Source organism: Oncorhynchus mykiss, chromosome 4 (assembly GCF_057628025.1).
Source record: "Oncorhynchus mykiss isolate SJ-2025 chromosome 4, ASM5762802v1, whole genome shotgun sequence".
Taxonomy (NCBI): Eukaryota; Metazoa; Chordata; class Actinopteri; order Salmoniformes; family Salmonidae; genus Oncorhynchus; species Oncorhynchus mykiss.
The window spans coordinates 64,783,285-64,802,695 of record NC_143025.1 but is presented as its reverse complement, the minus strand read 5'-3'; the positions used below and the strand labels follow the sequence as shown (position 1 = coordinate 64,802,695).

The following is a 19,411-nucleotide window of genomic DNA, read 5'->3' as shown; positions in this document are numbered from 1 at the left end:
ATGCTTTTGGTCCTCTATTGCTCCCTCTGGTGTTAAATCTAACTGCCATAGTTGAACTAAGGGCAACTATTTAAATATAAGTTATCTGCACAAAAGCCTTCAGCTGTTATCATATCTTGTTGTTTCAAAATAGAAATGACAACTTACAAATTCAAATGGGCCCCTCTCAGGGCCTTTGCAGAGGCAAGACATTCAATTATATCTGATTATTCTTGCATGATGGACTCATTCTTCATCTTAAAAGCCGGAAGCTATTATCCTTTGTCACAGTTCAACAGCCTGTCAATCGCCCTCATTGTGTCTCACCTGTTAGACCATTTAAATGTCAGGGAGAGCCAATTTAGCCTCTCGGGTTCATGTTGTGCGCAGTGGTCAATAAGTGTGTATGGGGTTGAGCCCCCTTAAGATTGACACTGCTGTCTGCTGGCGGTTAGAGTTTGTGATGGGGAGGGAACCATCACCTCAACAGGTAGCCTCTCTCGTCTGACCTGAGTGGCTGTTTACAGTATCATTTGCTGAAGACAGAGCCCTCTAAACACACACTAAAATGTCATTTCTAAGACTAGACTGGTTGGGGACGCAGGCAGAGCTGCTGTGGACCTCCAGGTTCCTCCATGGGGATGAGGAGAGCCTAGGGTTCGCCCAGAGGGATGAGTTGAGCAGGACCTATGGAGAGGACCAAGAGGAGACCAGGGAGTCACCCACCACCTCCAGCCCAGATGGGGGAAATGAGACACCTACCAGTCCCTCCAGCAGGACCTGTCTTAAAATCACCACCTGGGAGGCAGGATGGAACGTGACCAATGCTATTCAGGTAACCAAGATAAAAATGTTTTACTTCAGACCTTAGGAAAGATGCTTCTCTATGTTTAGCTTTTATGTGTTTTTTGCCATTCTCAAGAAATGATTATGGTTATGGATGAAAATGAATGTTAGATAGTGCACTAGGTGAGCATTATCGATATTGCATTGTTGTTGTTGTGCTTAGAGGATGCATTGTAATTACAGTATATTTAATAGAAGGAATGGAAGAGCTGAGAATAGTCCTTTATAAACAAGGCCATTTCAATAACTACAGCATGTTATTAGTATGTAAGTAAATATACACTTCAGCAGTTGTTCCCCCCCATTCATTTTCAAATCAACAGTGTCCCAGCCTTTTTTTATAAGATAATCAGGCTACTAACTTTCATTTGTGTTTTCTACGCCAGAGTATTATTAGTATGATTAATTGTAAACAACTACATCTGTTCAGTTATTACCTTGTCATTGCATCATCATAATCCTCAACACCATGTACTTTTCCAGCAACACTAAATACCCAGTGTCCTATTGTCTGGACTGACTCTATCTATGTAGAGCATCTACATATGAACTCAGAATCACATTATAAACAGAGTTTGTTTATTTACATTGTTTTGCATTGCAATTTGACTTAAAGCCCGACGTTGCTCAGACTATCCATTTAGGAATTTTTTGTGAGATAAGATTGTTGTATTAATGTTGTGTGGTCTACTGAATAGTTTACAGCACGGGAAGAAATTCACTTGCGCATTTGTTAAGATTGAAGCAGAACGTTATCTTGAATGATTAAGTTTAACATCCTCTAATGTGTGGCAGTTTTCAAACAATCAAGTCTCAGGCAAAGAGCAGTAATTTACACTCTCCTTGGTGAAGACTTGTACTTAGTTTGAGGAAACACTGTGTGTTCACACTCCACGTGTCGTTCACTTGTTTTCTTCTTTCTCCTAGGGTATCTTTGTTCTGGGGTTGCCTTACGCTCTCCTTCAGAGTGGCTACCTAGGATTGCTACTGCTCATTCTGGCTGCTGCCATCTGCAACTATACAGGTAAGATCCTTGTATCCTGCCTGTACGAGGACAATGAGGAAGGCCAGCCCATACGAGTGCGGGACACCTACGAGGACATCGCCAATGCCTGCTGTAAGCGCCTGTGCCCCCTCCTGGGCGGGCGGGTGGTGAACGCAGCACAGGTGATAGAGCTGATGATGACCTGTATCCTCTACCTGGTGGTCAGCACCAACCTAATGTGTCACAGCTTCTCCTTCCTCCCGCTCCCCCCCGCCGCCTGGTCCGTGATGACCTTCCTGACCCTAGTGCCCTGCATGCTGATCCAGGACCTGAGGGTGGTCTCCAGACTCAGCCTGCTCTGCTCCCTGGCCCAGTTCCTCATCACCTTCATCGTGGTGGCCTACTGCCTGCACCAAGCCCACCGCTGGTCCTGGAGGAGGATGGTCCTCTTGGTGGACTTTGAGAGGTTCCTGGTGTCCGTGGGGGTCATCATCTTCAGCTACACCTCCCAGATCTTCCTGCCCACCCTGGAGGGAAGCATGGAGGACAGGGGGGACTTCTCCGACATGATGAGCTGGACACACTCCCTGGCTTGTGTGTTGAAAACCACCTTCTCTGTGCTGGCCTTCCTCACCTGGGGCGAGGATACTAAAGAGGTGATCACTGATAACCTTCCCATTGGCCTACGCATGGTGGTCAACCTGTGTCTCCTGGCTAAGGCCCTCCTCTCCTACCCCCTGCCCTTCTACGCTGTGGCTGAGGTCCTCCAGAGCAGTGTTCTAAGGCTGGAGGGGGCGCAGGTGGGTGTGGACATGGGGACTCTGGTTCTGCGGGGCTGTCTCCTGTTGATGACCTTCCTCATGGCACTCTACATGCCCCACTTCTCCCTGCTCATGGGGCTGACGGGCAGCGTGACGGGGGCGGCCATGACCTTCATCCTGCCCTCCCTCTTCCACCTGCAGCTCAAGTGGACCACCATGAGCAGCAGGCTCAAGGCCCTGGACCTTCTAATCTTAACTCTGGGATCTCTGTGTAGTTTATCGGGGTTGGTTTGCTCCATCAAGGGAATGATTCAGGCTTTTGGGCGTTGATAAGCTCAAGCTCTGCATGAAGACTTCAAGACTTAGTGATGGTCCTCTATTTAAGTTCCCTATGTCAATGTTCTGGAACCTGTAAGTTGCCTACAGCTAAAGCATAGATATAACATGTTGTATGATAGTATGATCAACCAAGCTATTGTTTGTGTGTTTGATTTTAATTGAGTTGATTTGAGTGATTAACACAAAGGCAGCTTGTAAAATAGACGTGTTTGGAAATTGTGGTAAACAATATAGTGTGACCAGATGTTTGCTTTGCTACTTATCATGGCAAAGTCACTATGATTCCTTACTGGTTTTGTTGTCTATAGCATGAACTGGAATCTGTTGTTAATTACTATTACACTTGAAAATGAAAAGTATGGCAATAAATATACCTATGTAGGAAAATATAGCTTTACAACAGTATTTCAGCATGAGAAACATTCTTGTTTATCTGTTTTGCAGACAATATGGAACATAATTGCATTTTAAAGAAACATTTCAAATTGATAGTATATTAAATGTAACCGTTTGTGCAAAGATTTGCTGAAATAAAAAACAAAACATTTTAAAGGATGTAAAATGTCGTCTAAGCCTCTAGTTCAAGAGACCAGCATGTGGAAATCAAAGTAATTAAAAATGGTGGGCACAAATGTAGGCCTATACCAGAGAAGAAGAGGTGAAGCAAGAGAGACAACTGGGCCCAAAATATGTCTTCTCCAGCAGGTGGCGGTTTCCCCTGTTTATTTTGTATAGAGGTCAATGAACGAGCGTCAAATTTGGTTAACAAAGAATTGAGTGGCTTATTTTCTACATGTGGCTTATTTGATCAAATATAAGTTTCGTAATGATTAAGCTGTTACGAGTGTACTGATATAAGTAGGACACATGACATATCGGCGGTAACTTTGAGAAAAAACACTTTAGTTACAACAGCCACAAAGTTATAAACCCGCCTATTTCTACATATCTTAAAATGTGATTTTAAACCTAACCCTAACCACACTGCTAACCTTATGCATAACCCTAACCTTAAATTAAAACCAAAAGCCAATAGCCATTTGTTTGTGGCTGTGTTAACTAGTGGAAACCGTTGTGCCTGTTGTTCACACGCGTATCTGCCCTCTCATTGGCTAGAATGGTCCCACGTCTTCTTGCCTCTTCCCAACTGCCTTCCATTATTGAAGACATTTATTTTCATTGTTAGGGCCGGCATTAGAGTACGTGGTCAATATACTGGATAACCTGTGCCTATCAAGGGTCCAGGGTTCCGGTCTAGAAGCACGTTTTTGATTGCTCCTACATTTATGCTTCGGTACTGAAGCCCAGAAAGACAATTTCCATACACAGCCACAGAGAGAAGTCAGATTAGAAAATTCCCAATAAGCCACTTTAGTCATCACCTTTGTGCACAAAGCATCTGTCGAATTGTTCCAATAATGGTCGCTGAGGCCAATTTATTTTCAGCACTCTCAGCCGAAGATACACTACATGACCTAAAGTATTTGGACACTTTCTCGTAGAACATCTCATTCCAAAATCATGGGCATTAATATGGAGTTGGTCCCCCTTTGCTGCTATAACAGCCTTATGGGAAGGCTTTCCACTACATGTTGGAACATTGCTGTGGGGACTTGCTTCCATTCAGCCACAATAGCATTAGTGAGGTAGGCCACTGATGTTGGGCGATTAGGCCTGGCTCACAGTTGGCATTCCAATTCATCCCAAAGGTGTTCAATTGGGGTTGAGGTCAGGGCTCTGTGCAGGACAATCAAGTTCTTCCACACCGATCTCAACAAGCCATTTCTGTAAGTACCTCGCTTTGTGCAGGAGGCATTGTCATTCTGAAACAGGAAAGGGCCTTCCCCAAACTGTTGCCACAAAGTTGGAAGCACAGAATTATCTAGAATGTCATTGTATGCTGTAGCATTAAGATTTCCCTTCATCAGAACTAAGGGGTCTAGTCCGAACTATGAAAAACAGCCCCAGACCATTATTCCTCCTCCACCAAACTTTAGAGTTGGCACTATGCATTGGGGCAGGTAGCGTTCTCTTGGCATCCGCCAAACCCAGATATGTCTGTCGGACTGCCAGATGGTGAAGCGTTTCCACTGCTCCACTGAGTCCAATGGCGGCAAGCTTTACACAACTCCAGCCGATGCTTGGTATTGTGCATGGTGATCTTGGTTTGTGTGTGGCTGCTCGGCCATGGAAACCCATTTCATGAAGCTCCCGACAAATAGTTATTGTGCTGGCATTGCTTCCAGAGGCAGTTTGAAACCCGGTAGTAAGTGTTGCAACCGAGGACAGACAATTTTTACACGCTACATGCTTCAGCTCTCGGCGGTCCCGTTCTGTAAGCTGTGTTTGTCTATGGAGATTGCATGGCTGTGTGCTCAATTTTATACACCTGTCGGCAACGGGTGTGGCTGAAATAGCCGAATCCACTCATTTGAAGGGGTGTCCACATACTTTTATATAATAGTGTATTAACATTTTATATTCATCCAATGTCTGCCATGTTTTTGGATGACGTGATGACATCGTCACTGCTCGCGTTTCTCCCTGTGGGCACTGCGTGGTAGTGAGCATGTGATGTTTGTCCATGAATTGGCGTATGCAAGCCTGAGCAGATTACCTTGAAAACAGAGGTTGGACATCTTGGAAGCAGTCTCCAGTTCTTATTGGTGCCTATTAGTCATGAAAGTGGTTCTTCCTGGTTCCTCCTTTTGTAGGCTAAGAATTGGCTTCTAAAATACATCGTCAAATTCATGAAAATGTTGTCATATAAGATATATATTAAAATGTTGTGTTTCTGAGTGAATTTATTTACCACATGCTGGGTTTCAACGTATTTGACAGCCAAAACGTTCTAACAGTTTTATTAGAACTACAACTCTCACCAGCTGCATATGTCTTACTTTCCACAGCTTGCCGTTCTACATTTTTTATTTAAATGTTTTAAAATCCCCAGTGTAATCTAATATAAAACCCATCAAACAGACTGTAACCAACAGATTTTTAGCATCCTGTGATTCCTCAACTCTTCCAGGAATTCTAACAAGGCTGCAGGAATTGTAGTTCAAATGAGACTTTTCTAACATTCGCCTATGTGTCTTACTTCTTGAGCGTCAAATATTTTGATAAAAGGCATCGGGTATGAGCAAATCAATACACATATAGGAATATAATTTTATATACAGTATCTTATATTACATACATTTTATGATATAAGCTTGAAGCCCATTCAAAAACTGAGGTACTGGAACCAGGAAGTAGGCGGCACTTTCATAGGGTATTGTTGGCTGTCAAAAGGACAGCTCTTCAATGTCAGTTGCGGCCAACCAATCCAAACAGCAGAATCAACAAAGGCGCAAGCAACAAAAAATATCTGTTTTAAATATGCATGTTTGGTTTTCTGAATCATATTTACAGTTTTGGAGTGTGTGTGTGTGTAGTTAACTAACTACCAATTAGTTTTGTATTGTATGTTTACACATTTCTTGTTAACCAGTTAGCTAGCCATATGCTTAATTAAAACATACCATATACTTTTTTCTACATTAAAATGAACAACGTTTAATGTGCGATACAGTATATGTGAGGTAGGCCAAGCTTTCATTTGAAATCTAATACCTACCCTTAGGCTATTGAGAGATCCTTGACCGGGCACTAAATTCAATGAGCTGAAAGGCAGATTTAACCTACATTTACTTTGTCTTGCTGAGTCTCTGTGAACCTCAAAAGTGATGGAAAATGCAGAAATGCGATAGATAGAACACTATACTTGCTGTGTTGTTGCTTAGAGCTGTGGTGGTATTTTCACCTTCATACTGCTTATTTCCTTTCTTCAGATTTCTGTAGGTGACCTTTTGATCCGTGCAATTTTATCTCAGCTTATTCGCATGAACGTGAGCGAGTGCTGCCACTCAATAACATGACTTGGAACAAAGGGATACTCAAGATTGGATGGACAATTTATAACATCTGTGTATACAATCATGTTTTTTTCCATCTGCATGCTTTGTTCCTCACCTCCCTCGCTTCCACCCACCATCTCTTCCCATCCTCCGCTTAGTCTGTCACCCAGTCACTTCCTTTTCTAGAGAAAGGAGAGGAGACAGAAGTATTCTGGTATGCTGAAAAAAAAGAAAATGCATTTGTAGAGTTGTATACTTTAAAATGACGAAAAGAAAATCGAAAAACTACATTCATACAGTTTCTTGACTGCGTCCAGCTTGCTAAAAATACCTGAAAATCCTTTTTTATCTGCACCCCTTTTGTTTTAAACCAAACTTTCCATACATACATGCCCATGGTAGAACTGGTCAGAAAGTGACTTTTTGGACCTGGATGCCAAAACATTCAGGAGATAGAGGTGCTCAAAGTTTTGCATACCCCACCATACCATGAGACATCCATGTCTTCATCGCTGGAAAAGATGAACAGTTGAGTTTGATATCATTTAACAGCTTAAACATACGGCTTTCAAACAGTTTAATTCAAAAAAATATACAATAATATTTATTTGTTATTATTTTTGAACCTTTATCTTTAATTATCTAAAAACGTGTAAACTCCCCAAAACCTTTTCATTTTCTGATATAGCTTAGATCCTATTGGACATAATCTGAGGTGTTGTCATTGCACCCACTATCGGTTGATATATACTGACAGCACTCTCACTAACAGGTGGCATAAATGTAGGCTCTTACAAGGCACGCCTCAAAACATGTTAATGAGCCAGAAACAACAATACCATGAAACCACTTGTGGTCAAAGTGTTTTTGTGGCTCCAAAACGATGTCATGGTGCTGTATTCTGTGGGGTGGAATTACAGTACCATTTGAAATACAACCATTTTTTCCCTGCCCATAACATTGTCCCACAATGCACCATAATTTACAGTACCCTGTAGGATAATGCATCACAGTATTTTACTGTTAATAAATGTAAAAATTTACCATATACAGTGCATTCAGAAAGTATTCAGAACTCTTGACTTTTTCCACATTTTGTTACGTTACAGCCTTATTCTAAAATGTATTAAATTGTTCTACACACAATACCCAATAATGTTTCTACATTGATTTAAAAAAAACGGAAATATCACATTTCCGTAAGTTTTCAGACCTTTTACTCAGTACTTTGTTGAAGCACCTTTGGCAGCGAGTACAGCCTTAAGTATTTTGGGGTATGAATCTACAAGCTTGCCACACCTGTATTGGGGAAGTTTTTTCCATACTTCTCTGCAGATCCTCTCAAGCTCTGTCGGGTTGGATGGGGAGCGTCGCTGCACAGCTATTATCAGGTCTCTCCAGAGATTTTCTGGCAGGGCTCTGGCTGGGCCACACAAGGACATTCATAGACTTGTCCCAAAGCCACTCCTGCGTAGTCCTGGCTGTGTGCTTAGGGTCGTTGTCCTGTTGGAAGGTGAACCTTCAGCCCAGTCTGAGGTCCTGAGCACTCTGGAGCAGGTTTTCATCAAGGATATTTCTGTACATTGCTCCATTAATCTTTCCCTCGATCCGGACTATTCTCCCAGTCCCAACTTATATATGATCCCCAATCAGAGACAAAAGTAGACAGCTGCCTCTGATTGGGAACCACACCAACATAGAAATAAAGAAACTAGAATGCCCACCCTAGTCACACCCTGGCCTAACCAAAATAGAGAATAAAAACCTCTCTATGGCCAGGGCGTGACAGTACCCCCTCCCCAAAGGTGCGTATTCCGGCCGCAAAACCTGACTCTAAAGGGGAGGGTCCGGGTGGACATCCCTTCAAGGTGGCGGCTCTGGTGCGGGACGTAGACCCCCCCTCCGCCCGCAGATCCCTCTGCTTTGGTGGCGGACCTAGTGCATGGACCTTCACTGGAGGAACCGGGCCACAGATCATCGCCGGAGGAACCAGACCACCGATCATCGTCGGAGGCTCCGGACTGGGGACCGTCGCTGCAGGCCCCGTACTGGGGACCGTCGCTGCAGGCCCCGGACTGGGGACCGTCGCTTGAGGCTCAGGACTGGGGACTGTCGATGGAGGCTCCGGACTGGGGACCGTCGCTGGAGGTTCCGGACTGTAGACCGTCGTTGGAGGTTCCGGAGTGTGGCCCGTCGTTGGAGGTTCCGGACTGTGGTCCGTCGTTGGAGGTTCCGGACTGTGTCCCGTCATTGGAGGTTCCGGACTGTGGCCCGTCATTGGGGGTTCCGGACTGTGGCCCGTCGTTGGAGGTTCCGGACTGTGGCCTGTCGTTGGAGGTTCCGGACTGTGAAACGTCGCCAGAAGCTCTGGACTGGGAACTGTCGCCGGAAGCTCTGGACTGGGAACTGTCGCCGTAAGCTCTGGCCTGTGAAGGCGCACTCGCCCTGATGCATGGGACCAGTACAGGTGGCACCGGGCTGAAGACACGCACCTCAAGGCGAGTGCGGGGAGGAGGCACAGGACGAAATGGACTGTGGAGGCACACTGGAGGCCTGATGCGTGGGACCGGTACAGGTGGCACCGGGCTGAAGTCACTCACCTCAGGGCGAGTGCGAGGAGGAGGCACTGGACGTACTGGAATGTTAAGGCGCACTGGAGGTCTGCAGCGTAGAGCTGACACAACCCGTCCTGGCTGGATGTTTATTTTCACCCTGCAAATGCGGGGCGCTGGCACAGGACGCACTGGCCTGTGCAGACGCACCGGAGACACAGTGCGCAGAGCCGGCGCAGGATAATCTGGTCCAAGGAGGTGTACTTGAGACCAGGAGCGCAGAGCCAGCACCATCCATCCTGGCTGGATGCCCATTCTAGCCCGGCAAATGCGGGGAGCTGGAATAGAGCTGGGCTATGAATGCGCACTGGAGACACAGTGCACATCACTGCATAACACAGTGCCTGACCAGTCACACGCTCCCCACGGTAAGCACGAGGAGTTGGCTCAGGTCTGAACCCTGACTCTGCCACTCTCCTTGTGTGCCCCCTCCCCAAATCTTTTTGGAGCTGCCTCTCGGGTTTCTGTGCTAGCCGTGTCCCCTTGTATCGTCGCCGTTCCTCTTTCGATGTTTCCATCTGTTTCCATGGCAGGGTCTTGTCCCCTGCCATAACCTCCTCCCAGGTCCAGGATGTCCTCCACACTCTTTTCTCCGGGGCCCAGGATCCCTGCTCCTCTTGAACACACTGCATGGTCCTTTTTTGGTGAGTAGTTCTGTAACAATCGTCGTATGAAGGAGTGGACCAAAACACAGCATGGTAAGTGTTCATGATAAATTTAATACTCAAAACACTTGAACAAAATAACAAAGAGGGAAAACCGAAACACTCCTGTCAGGTGAAGACACTAAACAGAAAACAACTACCCACAAAATCCAAACGAAAAAGGACAACTTATATATAATTCCCAATCAGAGACAACGATAGACAGCTGCCTCTGATAGGGAACCACACCAACATAGAAATAAAGAAACTAGAACGCCCACCCTAGTCACACCCTGGCCTAACCAAAATTGAGAATAAAAACCTCTCTACGGCCAGGGCGTGACAGTTCCAAACTTCTTACCGTTTAAGAATGATGGAGGCCACTGTGTTCTTGGGGACCTTCAATGCTGCAGACATGTTTTGGTACACTTCCCCAGATCTGTGCCTCGGCACAATCCTGTCTCGGAACTTTACGGACAATTCCTTCGCCCTGATGGCTTGGTTTTTGCTCTGACATGCACTGTCAACTGTGGGACCTTATATAGACAGTTGTGTGACTTTCCAAATCATAAATAACAAATTAACAGTCCTGTAAGGCAAAAGACAAAAACACTAAACAGGAAATAAGCACCCACAACTCAAAAGTGAAACCCGGCTACCTAAGTATGGTTCTCAATCAGGGACAACGATTGACAGCTGCCTCTAATTGAGAACCATACCAGGCCAAACACATAAACCCAAATCATAGAAAAAGAACACAGACAACCCACCCAATTCACGCCCTGACCATACTAAAACAAAGACATAACAAAAGAACTAAGGTCAGAATGTGACAGTACTCCCCCCCCCCCCCCCCCAAAGGTGCGGACTCCGGCCGCAAAACCTGAACCTATAGGGGAGGGTCTTGGTGGGTGTCTGTCCGCGGTGGCGGCTCTGGCGCGGGACGTAGACCCCACTCCACCATAGTCTTTCTCCACCTCTTTAACCGCATCCATGGCCTCTTTAGAGCGACCGCCACCTCGGACTGGGGACCCTAGCCACGGGTCCCGAATAGACGGGAGATTCCGGCAGCACCGGACAGGCGGGAGACTCCGGCAACTCCGTAGTGAAGGGCGATTCCTGCAGCGCCGGAGTAACGGACGGCTCTGTCAGCTCCTGACTGACCGGCAGCTCTGGCAGCTCCTGACTAACAGGCGTCTCTGGCAGCTCCTGAATGACCGGCAGCTCTGGCAGCTCCTGACTGACCGGCGGCTCTGGCAGCTCCTGACTGACGGGCAGCTCTGGCAGCTCAGGACAGACGGGCGACTCTGGCAGCTCAGGACAGACGGGCGACTCTGGCAGCTCAGGACAGACGGGTGACTCTGGCAGCTCAGGACAGACGGGAGACTCTGGCAGCTCAGGACAGATGGGAGACTGGCAGCTCATGACAGACGGGAGACTCTGGAAGCTCAGGACAGACGGGAGACTCTGGCAGCTCAGGACAAACGGGAGACTCTGGCAGCTCAGGACAGACGGGAGACTCTGGCAGCTCAGGACAGACGGGAGACTCTGAAGACTCTGGCAGCATCGGACAGGCAGGAGACTCCGGCAGCTCCGTAGTGAAGGGCGATTCCTGCAGCGCCGGAGTAACGGACGGCTCTGTCAGCTCCTGACTGACAGGCGGCTCTGGCAGCTCCTGACTGACCGGCAGCTCTGGCAGCTCCTGACTAACAGGCGGCTCTGGCAGCTCCTGAATGACCGGCAGCTCTGGCAGCTCCTGACTGACCGGCGGCTCTGGCAGCTCCTGACTGACGGGCAGCTCTGGCAGCTCAGGACAGACGGGCGACTCTGGCAGCTCAGGACAGACGGGCGACTCTGGCAGCTCAGGACAGACGGGTGACTCTGGCAGCTCAGGACAGACGGGAGACTCTGGCAGCTCAGGACAGATGGGAGACTGGCAGCTCAGGACAGACGGGAGACTCTGGAAGCTCAGGACAAACGGGAGACTCTGGCAGCTCAGGACAGACGGGAGACTCTGGCAGCTCAGGACAGACGGGAGACTCTGAAGACTCTGGCAGCGCTGGACAGGCGGGAGCACCTGTAGGGAGGAGACGGAGAGACAGCCTGGTGCGGGGGGCTGCCACCGTAGGGCTGGTGCGTGGAGGTGGCACCGGATAGACCGGACCGTGAAGGCGCACTGGAGGTCTCAAGCACCGAGCCTGCCCAACCTTACCTGGCTGAATGCTCCCCGTAGCTTGGCCAGTGTGGCGAGGTGGAATAGCCCGCACTGGGCTGTGCTGGCGAACCGGGGACACCATGCGTAGGGCTGGTGCCATGTACCCCGGCCCGAGGAGACGCACTGGAGACCAGATGCGCTGAGCCGGCTTCATGGCACCTGGCTCGATGCCCACTCTATCCCGGCCGATACGAGGCGCTGCTATGTACCGCACCGGGCTATGCCTGCGTGCGCCTCACGGCCTGCCCGGTCCCTCTCTCTCCACGGTAAGCACGGGGAGTTGGCTCAGGTCTCCTACCTGACTTAGCCACACTCCCCGTGTGCCCCTCCCAATACATTTTTGGGGCTGCCTCTCGGGCTTCCAACCGCGCTGCCGTGCTGCCTCCTCATATCACCGCCTCTCGGCTTTCACTGCCTCCAGCTCTGCCTTGGGGCGGCGATACTCTCCAGCCTGTGCCCAGGGTCCCTTGCTGTCCAGAATCTCCTCCCATGTCCAGGAGTCCTGAGATCGCTGCTGCTGCCTGTTACCACGCTGCTTGGCCCTTTGGTGGTGGGTGCTTCTGTAACGTTCGTCTTTGGGAGAAATAGAGGAGGACCCATGCGCAGCGTGGTAAGTGTTCATCACTTTTAATGATGTACTAGACCACTGAACAAAACAAAACAATAAATAACAGGCCTCCCGGGTGGCGCAGTGGTTAAGGGCGCTGTACTGCAGCGCCAGCAGAGACTCTGGGTTCGCGCCCAGGTTCTGTCGTAACCGGCCGCGACCGGGAGGTCCGTGGGGCGACGCACAATTGGCCTAGTGTTGTCCGCGTTAGCTCAATGTTCAATACCATAGTGCCCACAAAGCTCATCCCTAAGCTAAGGACCCTGGGACTAAACACCTCCCTCTGCTACTGTATCCTGGACTTCCTGATGGCCGCCCCCAGATGGTAAGGGCTTCATGGCACCTGAACACATCTTCCGCGCTGATACTCAACACCGGTTTCCCTCAGGGATGCGTGCTTAGTTCCCTCCTGTATTCCTTGTTCACCCACGACTCCAACACCATCATTAAGTTTGCTGACTACACAACGGTGGTAGGCCTGATCACCGACAACAATGAGCCTAACAATGAGCCTATAGGGAGGAGGTCAGAGACCTGGCAGTGCCAGGACAACAACCTCTCCCTCAACATGAGCAAGACAAAGGAGATGATCGTGGACTACAGGAAAAGGAGGGCCGAACACGCCCCCATTCACATCGACAGGGCTGTAGTGTAGCAGATTGAGAGCTTCAAGTTCCTTGGTGTCCACATCACCAACAAACTATCATGGTCCAAACACACCAAGACAGTCGTCTTTTTACTGAAAAGATTTGGAAATATAGATCCTCAAAAAGTTCTACACCTGCACCATTGAGAGCATCCTGACTGGTTGCATCACCACATGGTGTGGTAACTGCTCGGCATCCGACTGTAAGACTCTACAGAGGGTAGTGCATACAGCCCAGTACATCACAGGGGCCAAGCTTCCTGCCATCCATGACCTATATACTAGGTGGTGTCATAATAAGGCCAAAAAAATTGTCAAAGACTTCAGTCACCGAAGTCATAGACTGTTTTCTCTGCTACCGCACAGCAAGCGGTACTGGAGCGCCAAGTCTAGGTCCAAAAGGCTCCTTAGCAGCTTCTACCCCCAAGCCATGACTGTTGAACAATTAATGAAATGGATACATTTCATGTTCTGACCTTAGTTCCTTTGTTTTGTCTTTGTTTTAGTATGGTCAGGGTGTGAGTTGGGTAGGTTGTCTATGTTAGATTTCTATGAATTTCTATTTCTATGTTTGGCATGATATGGTTCAGAGGCAGCTGTCTATCATTGTCCCTGATTGAGAACCATATTTAGGTAGCCTTTTTTCAATTGTGTTTTGTGGGTGGTTATTTTCAGTCTTTGTGTGTCTGCACCAGACAGAACTGTTTCGGTTGTTTCTTTGTTGTTTTTGTTATTCAGTGTTCAGTTTTGATTATTATTAAATAAGATGAACACTAACCACGCTGCGCTTTAGTCCTCTCCTTCTTCCACCCAAGACAACCGTTACACTACCCGGACTATTTGCATTGACACCACCCCTCTTTGTTTTTACACTGCTGCTACTTGCTGTTTATTATCTATGCATAGTCCCTTTACCCCTACCTACATGTACAAATTACCTCGACTAACCTGTACCCCCGCACATTGACTTGGTACCGGTATTTTTTTACTTTAGTTTATTTAGTGAATATTTTCTTAACTCTATTTTCTTAACTTCATTTTTGGTTAAGGGCTTGTAAGTAAGCATCTTCGCCGCATGTGACAAATAAAAGTTGATCTGATTTGATGTATCTCTATCCTATCACTGAGAGATGTTTTTAAAAAGTTGCCAGTTGCAATCCTACAATGCTGTGCGGTTAAAGTAATGTACTGTTAAACCAAAGTTTATTTAGAATTTACAGGGTAATTTACTGTTTACGCCTAAAATCACCCGGAGTGCATAGCTATTTACAGCAATTTACTGTAAATATTTAATACAGTACTTTACTGTTCATTTTATTGTATAAACACACAGCCACCAATATGTGCACAAATATTCAGACAAATGCGTCAACTGATTTGCATCATTGGCAGACAGCACCAGGGCTCTTGCTGGAGACAAATCCACAGCATAAAATTCAATGCGCTTTGGTTTACATGGCAAAGTGCCTGTAGGCCTACCTCCAATACATTAGATTAGAGTTTTTTTCCCCTCCTACCACAGTACCTCTAATCGGGCTACCCACGTGTTGGTACCATTAAATGCCAGACGGGTTACCAAATTATCCTCGCGTCCATGTGATGTGGTGTGATAGGGGAGACACCCGGTTGTGCAGGGCTCTGCAGAGGGAGATTAGGGGACCTGTGAAGCAGCAAGAAATGTCAAGAATCGGCTTGTTGGAGCTGCCACGTCTCAGCTGCTCTCAGAGCTGAGATTTATTCCTAAAGCTGTCTGAAAGGCCCCCTCACGCAGCGTGGCTTGGGCTCTGGGCACTCCACTTCAGTCCACAGTAGAGGGCACAAAGGCAAGAGGAACCAGTAATTATATAGGTTTTCTGGAGGATACAAGACAATAATATTGAGGTAGTAGAGGTTTTTAATTTCTACTACCTACTTCAACTTTAATCTCCTTTAAAAAGAAAATAGTACTGAAAACCAAAAGCATGGAAACAAAATGCACAAAATGAATGCATTTATGGTTATTTGGTTGCTATTTGGGTAAAGGCAATTGGAATACTTATCAGAATAACATGTTTGTTTTCTTGTTGCTGTGACAACAGAGTGGACCACCAATTCAATCTATTTCCAGTCAAAGATGCTTCAGTCTGTACAAAGAGACTTTGGATTAGGCTGTTAGTATTATAATTACTGCGCAAACTACCTTACTGGAAGCATGAATTATGACACACTAAACATATGACTCCAAGACCAATGTTTATCTGAGAAGCAGGGATCTGCAGCTGTGCCTTCTAAAATGTTCCTGAACAATATCAAAATAATTCAAAGATATGGTCAAATATTTGTTAAACCATTTTATGATTACTGAGTGAAGGCAACACATTCTGATGATGTGAAAATACACTATATATACAAAAGTACGTGGACACCCCTTCAAATTAGTGGATTAGGCTATTTCAGCCACACCCGTTGCTGACAGGAGTATAAAATCGAGCACACAGCTATGCAATCTCCATAGACAAACATTGGCAGTAGAATGGCCTTACTGAAGAGCTCCGTGACTTTCAACATGGCACCATCATAGGATGCCAATTTTCCAACAAGTCAGTTGATCAAATTTCTGCCCTGCTACAGCTGCACCGGTCAACTGTAAGTGCTGTTATTGTGAAGTGTAAACGTCTAGGAGCAACAGCGGCTCAGCTGCGAAGTGGTAGGCCACACAAGCTCACAGAACGGGACCGCTCAGTGCTGAAGCACGTAGCACATAAAAATAATCTGTCCTCAGTCGCAACACTCACTACCGAGTTCCAAACTGCCTCTGTAAGCAACATCAGCACAATAACTGTTCATCGGGAGCTTCATGAAATGGCTTTGGTGCGGCAGAGCGGCCTCACACAAGCCTAAGATCACAATGCGCAATGCCAAGCGTCGGCTGGAGTGGTGTAAAGCTCACCGCCATTGGATTTTGGAGCAGTGGAAATGCGTTTTCTGGAGTAATTAATCATGCTTCACCATCTGGCAATCCGACGGACGAATCTGGGTTTAGCGGATGCTAGGAGAACGCTACCTGCCCGAATGCATAGTACCAACTGTAAAGTTGATGTAAAGTTGTTTTTCATGGTTCAGGCTCCTTAATTCCAGTGAAGGGAAATCTTTACGCTACAGCATAAAATGACTTTTTAGACGATTCTGTGCTTCCAACTTTGTGGCAAAAGTTTGGGGAAGGCCTTTTCCTGTTTCTGCTTGACATTGCCCCCGTGCACAAAGCGAGATCCATACAGAAATATTTTTTTGAGATTGGTGTGGAAAAACTTGACTGGCATGCATAGAGCCCTGACCTCAACCCCATGGAACACCTTTGGCGTGATTTGTAATGCCGACTGCGAGCCAGGCCTAATTGCCCAACATCAGTGCTCGACCTCACTAATGTTCTTGTGGCGGAATGGAAGCAAGTCCCCGAACCAATGTTCCAACATCTAGTTTCCAACATCTAGTGGAAAGCCTTCCCAGAAGATTGGAAGCTGTTATGACAGCAACTCCATATTAATGCCCATGATTTTGGAATGAGATGTTCGACAAGCAGGTGTCCACATTCTTTTGGTCATGTAATGTAGCTTTTAGAATATGTCCATATAACAGAGCAATGTAGGATATGTTGTAAACAATGTTTTTCCCATCACGTAATGGGTTTCCATCAACATTATGCATCTTGCCATGTAAAAAACTGAACAATGAGCATCGTCATTAATCAATTAGTTAGGCCTTGGCTTCTGTATAACCTGGAAAGGTCCCTGACGCTCCCGGAGGACTGGAAATGATGACAGGCTTGTGTGGGCTGGCATTGTTATGTCCTGATACATTGGCCTTTCCGAAACAGTTGGTACAGCTGGCATAACAGCAACTGTGGAAAACAGCTCATCTTGTTTTCCGAAACATGAGAATTCACCAAGTGCTTCTGAACATGGATCCTTGACAAGAGGCGTAGACATTACATTTTGGGATTGTTTCAGGGGCTTGCTCTGTGCTGTGAGATCAGTGTTCATTTTGGAACTCTTTTTAAAATGTAGTCTAGTCAACTAAATGCCCTTTTTGTCACATTTTACCAACATCACATTTGTATAGCCTCATTAATTTATGGTAAACATAAATCACTGACTTCCATATGCACAAACATACATATCCTTGTCCAAACAACATATTTCTCTGCATAACATTCTATTCTCTTCCCAACAGCAGACATTTGACAAACCTACTTGTGTATAAGAATATATAAGTAAATTCGTAATTTAGCCTACATATACTGAACAAAAATATAATCACATGTAAAGTGTGGGTCTCATGTTTCAAAAAGCTTATTTCTCTCAAATGTTATGCCCAATTTAGTTTACATCCCTGTTAGTGAGCATTTCTTCTTTGCCAAGATAATCCATTCACCTGACAGGTGTGGATGATCAAGAAGCTGATTAAACAGCATGATCATTACACAGGACAATAAAAGGTCACTCTAAAATGTGCAGTTTTGTCACACAACACAATGCCACAGATGTCTCAAGTTTTGAGGGAACGTGCAATTGGCATGCTGACTGCAGGAATGTCCAACAGAGCTGTTGCCAGATAATTGAATGTTAATTTCTCTACCAGAAGCCACTTCCAACGCCGTTTTAGAGAATTTGGCAGTATATCCAACCGGCCATCGCCACTGCCATGCTGGAGAAGTGTGCTCTTCACGGATAAATCCCGGTTTTAGCTGTACCAGGCAGATGGCAGATGGTTTGCTGATGTCACAGTTGTGAACAGAGTGCCCCATGGTGGTGGTGGGGTTATGGTATGGGCAGGCATAAGCTACAGACAACAAAAACAATTGCATTTTATCTATGGCAATTTGAATGCACAGAGATACCGTGATGAGATCCTGCGGCCCATTGTCGTGCCATTCATCCGCCGCACGGCCACATGTCACAAGGATCTGTCGCAAGGCTCTGTACACAATTTCTGGAAGCTGAAAATGTCCCAGTTCTTCCATAGCCTGCATACTCACCAGACATGTCATCCATTCAACATGCTCCGGATCGACGCGTACGACGAGAGGGACAACATTCCACAGGTCACAATCAACAGCCTGATCAACTCAATGCGAAGAGTTGCATAAGGCAAATGGTTGTCAGACCAGATACTGGCTGCTTTTCTGATCCAAGCCCCTACCTTTTATTAAAGTATCTGTGACCAACAGATGCATATCTGTGTTCCCAGTCATGTGAAATCCATAGATTAGATTTATTTCCATTGACTGATTTCCTTTTATGAACTGTAACTCAGTAAAATCTTGAAATTGTTGCATGTTGCTTTTATATTTTTGTTCAGTGTAGATATTGCATATTAAGAGAGAGTGTGTGAGAGAGAGAGTAGCACAATCACCAGATGGTGATTAGCAAAGTAGTATGGGTTGTACTTCTGTCACTCGGTTATCAACGTTCCAGAGACGCAGCAACCTCATTGATGTCCAAAAGTGGGGCTAATGACTTTGAACGGGAGCAAATTATTGTTTCACCCAGTGATGTAGTCGAGTCACTTAAAAACTTCTCAGGGCTAGGCCCCTTTTTTCTCAATTTCCGCCTGAATGATGTGCGCAAAGTAAACTGCCTGTTGCTCAGGCCCTGAAGCCAGGATATGCATATAATTGGTGCCATTGGAAAGCAAACACCTTTATGTTTGCGGAAATGTTAAAATAATGTAGGAGAATATAACAAAATAGATATGGTAGGAGAAAATCCAAAGAAAAAACAACCAGAATATTCTTTTTTTAGGGACCATCCTCTTAGAATGGCAAATATAAGGTCATACTGAAGATTAGCTCCCTGGATGCAATTCATATGGCTTCCACGGGTTGTCAGTAGTCTATGTT

The 19,411-nt window shown here is 46.2% G+C and overlaps 1 protein-coding gene across 1 annotated transcript; it reads left to right on the top strand.

Moving 5' to 3' along the window:
• Window positions 1-380: 380 nt before the first annotated feature.
• On the top strand, window positions 381-3,441 carry si:dkey-126h10.1 (vesicular inhibitory amino acid transporter). The gene is made up of 2 exons (XM_021600321.3): window positions 381-814; window positions 1,753-3,441. The coding sequence occupies exons 1-2, from the start codon at window positions 548-550 to the stop codon at window positions 2,899-2,901; spliced, it is 1,416 nt and encodes a 471-aa protein (XP_021455996.1). The 5' UTR covers window positions 381-547; the 3' UTR covers window positions 2,902-3,441.
• Window positions 3,442-19,411: the final 15,970 nt, after the last annotated feature.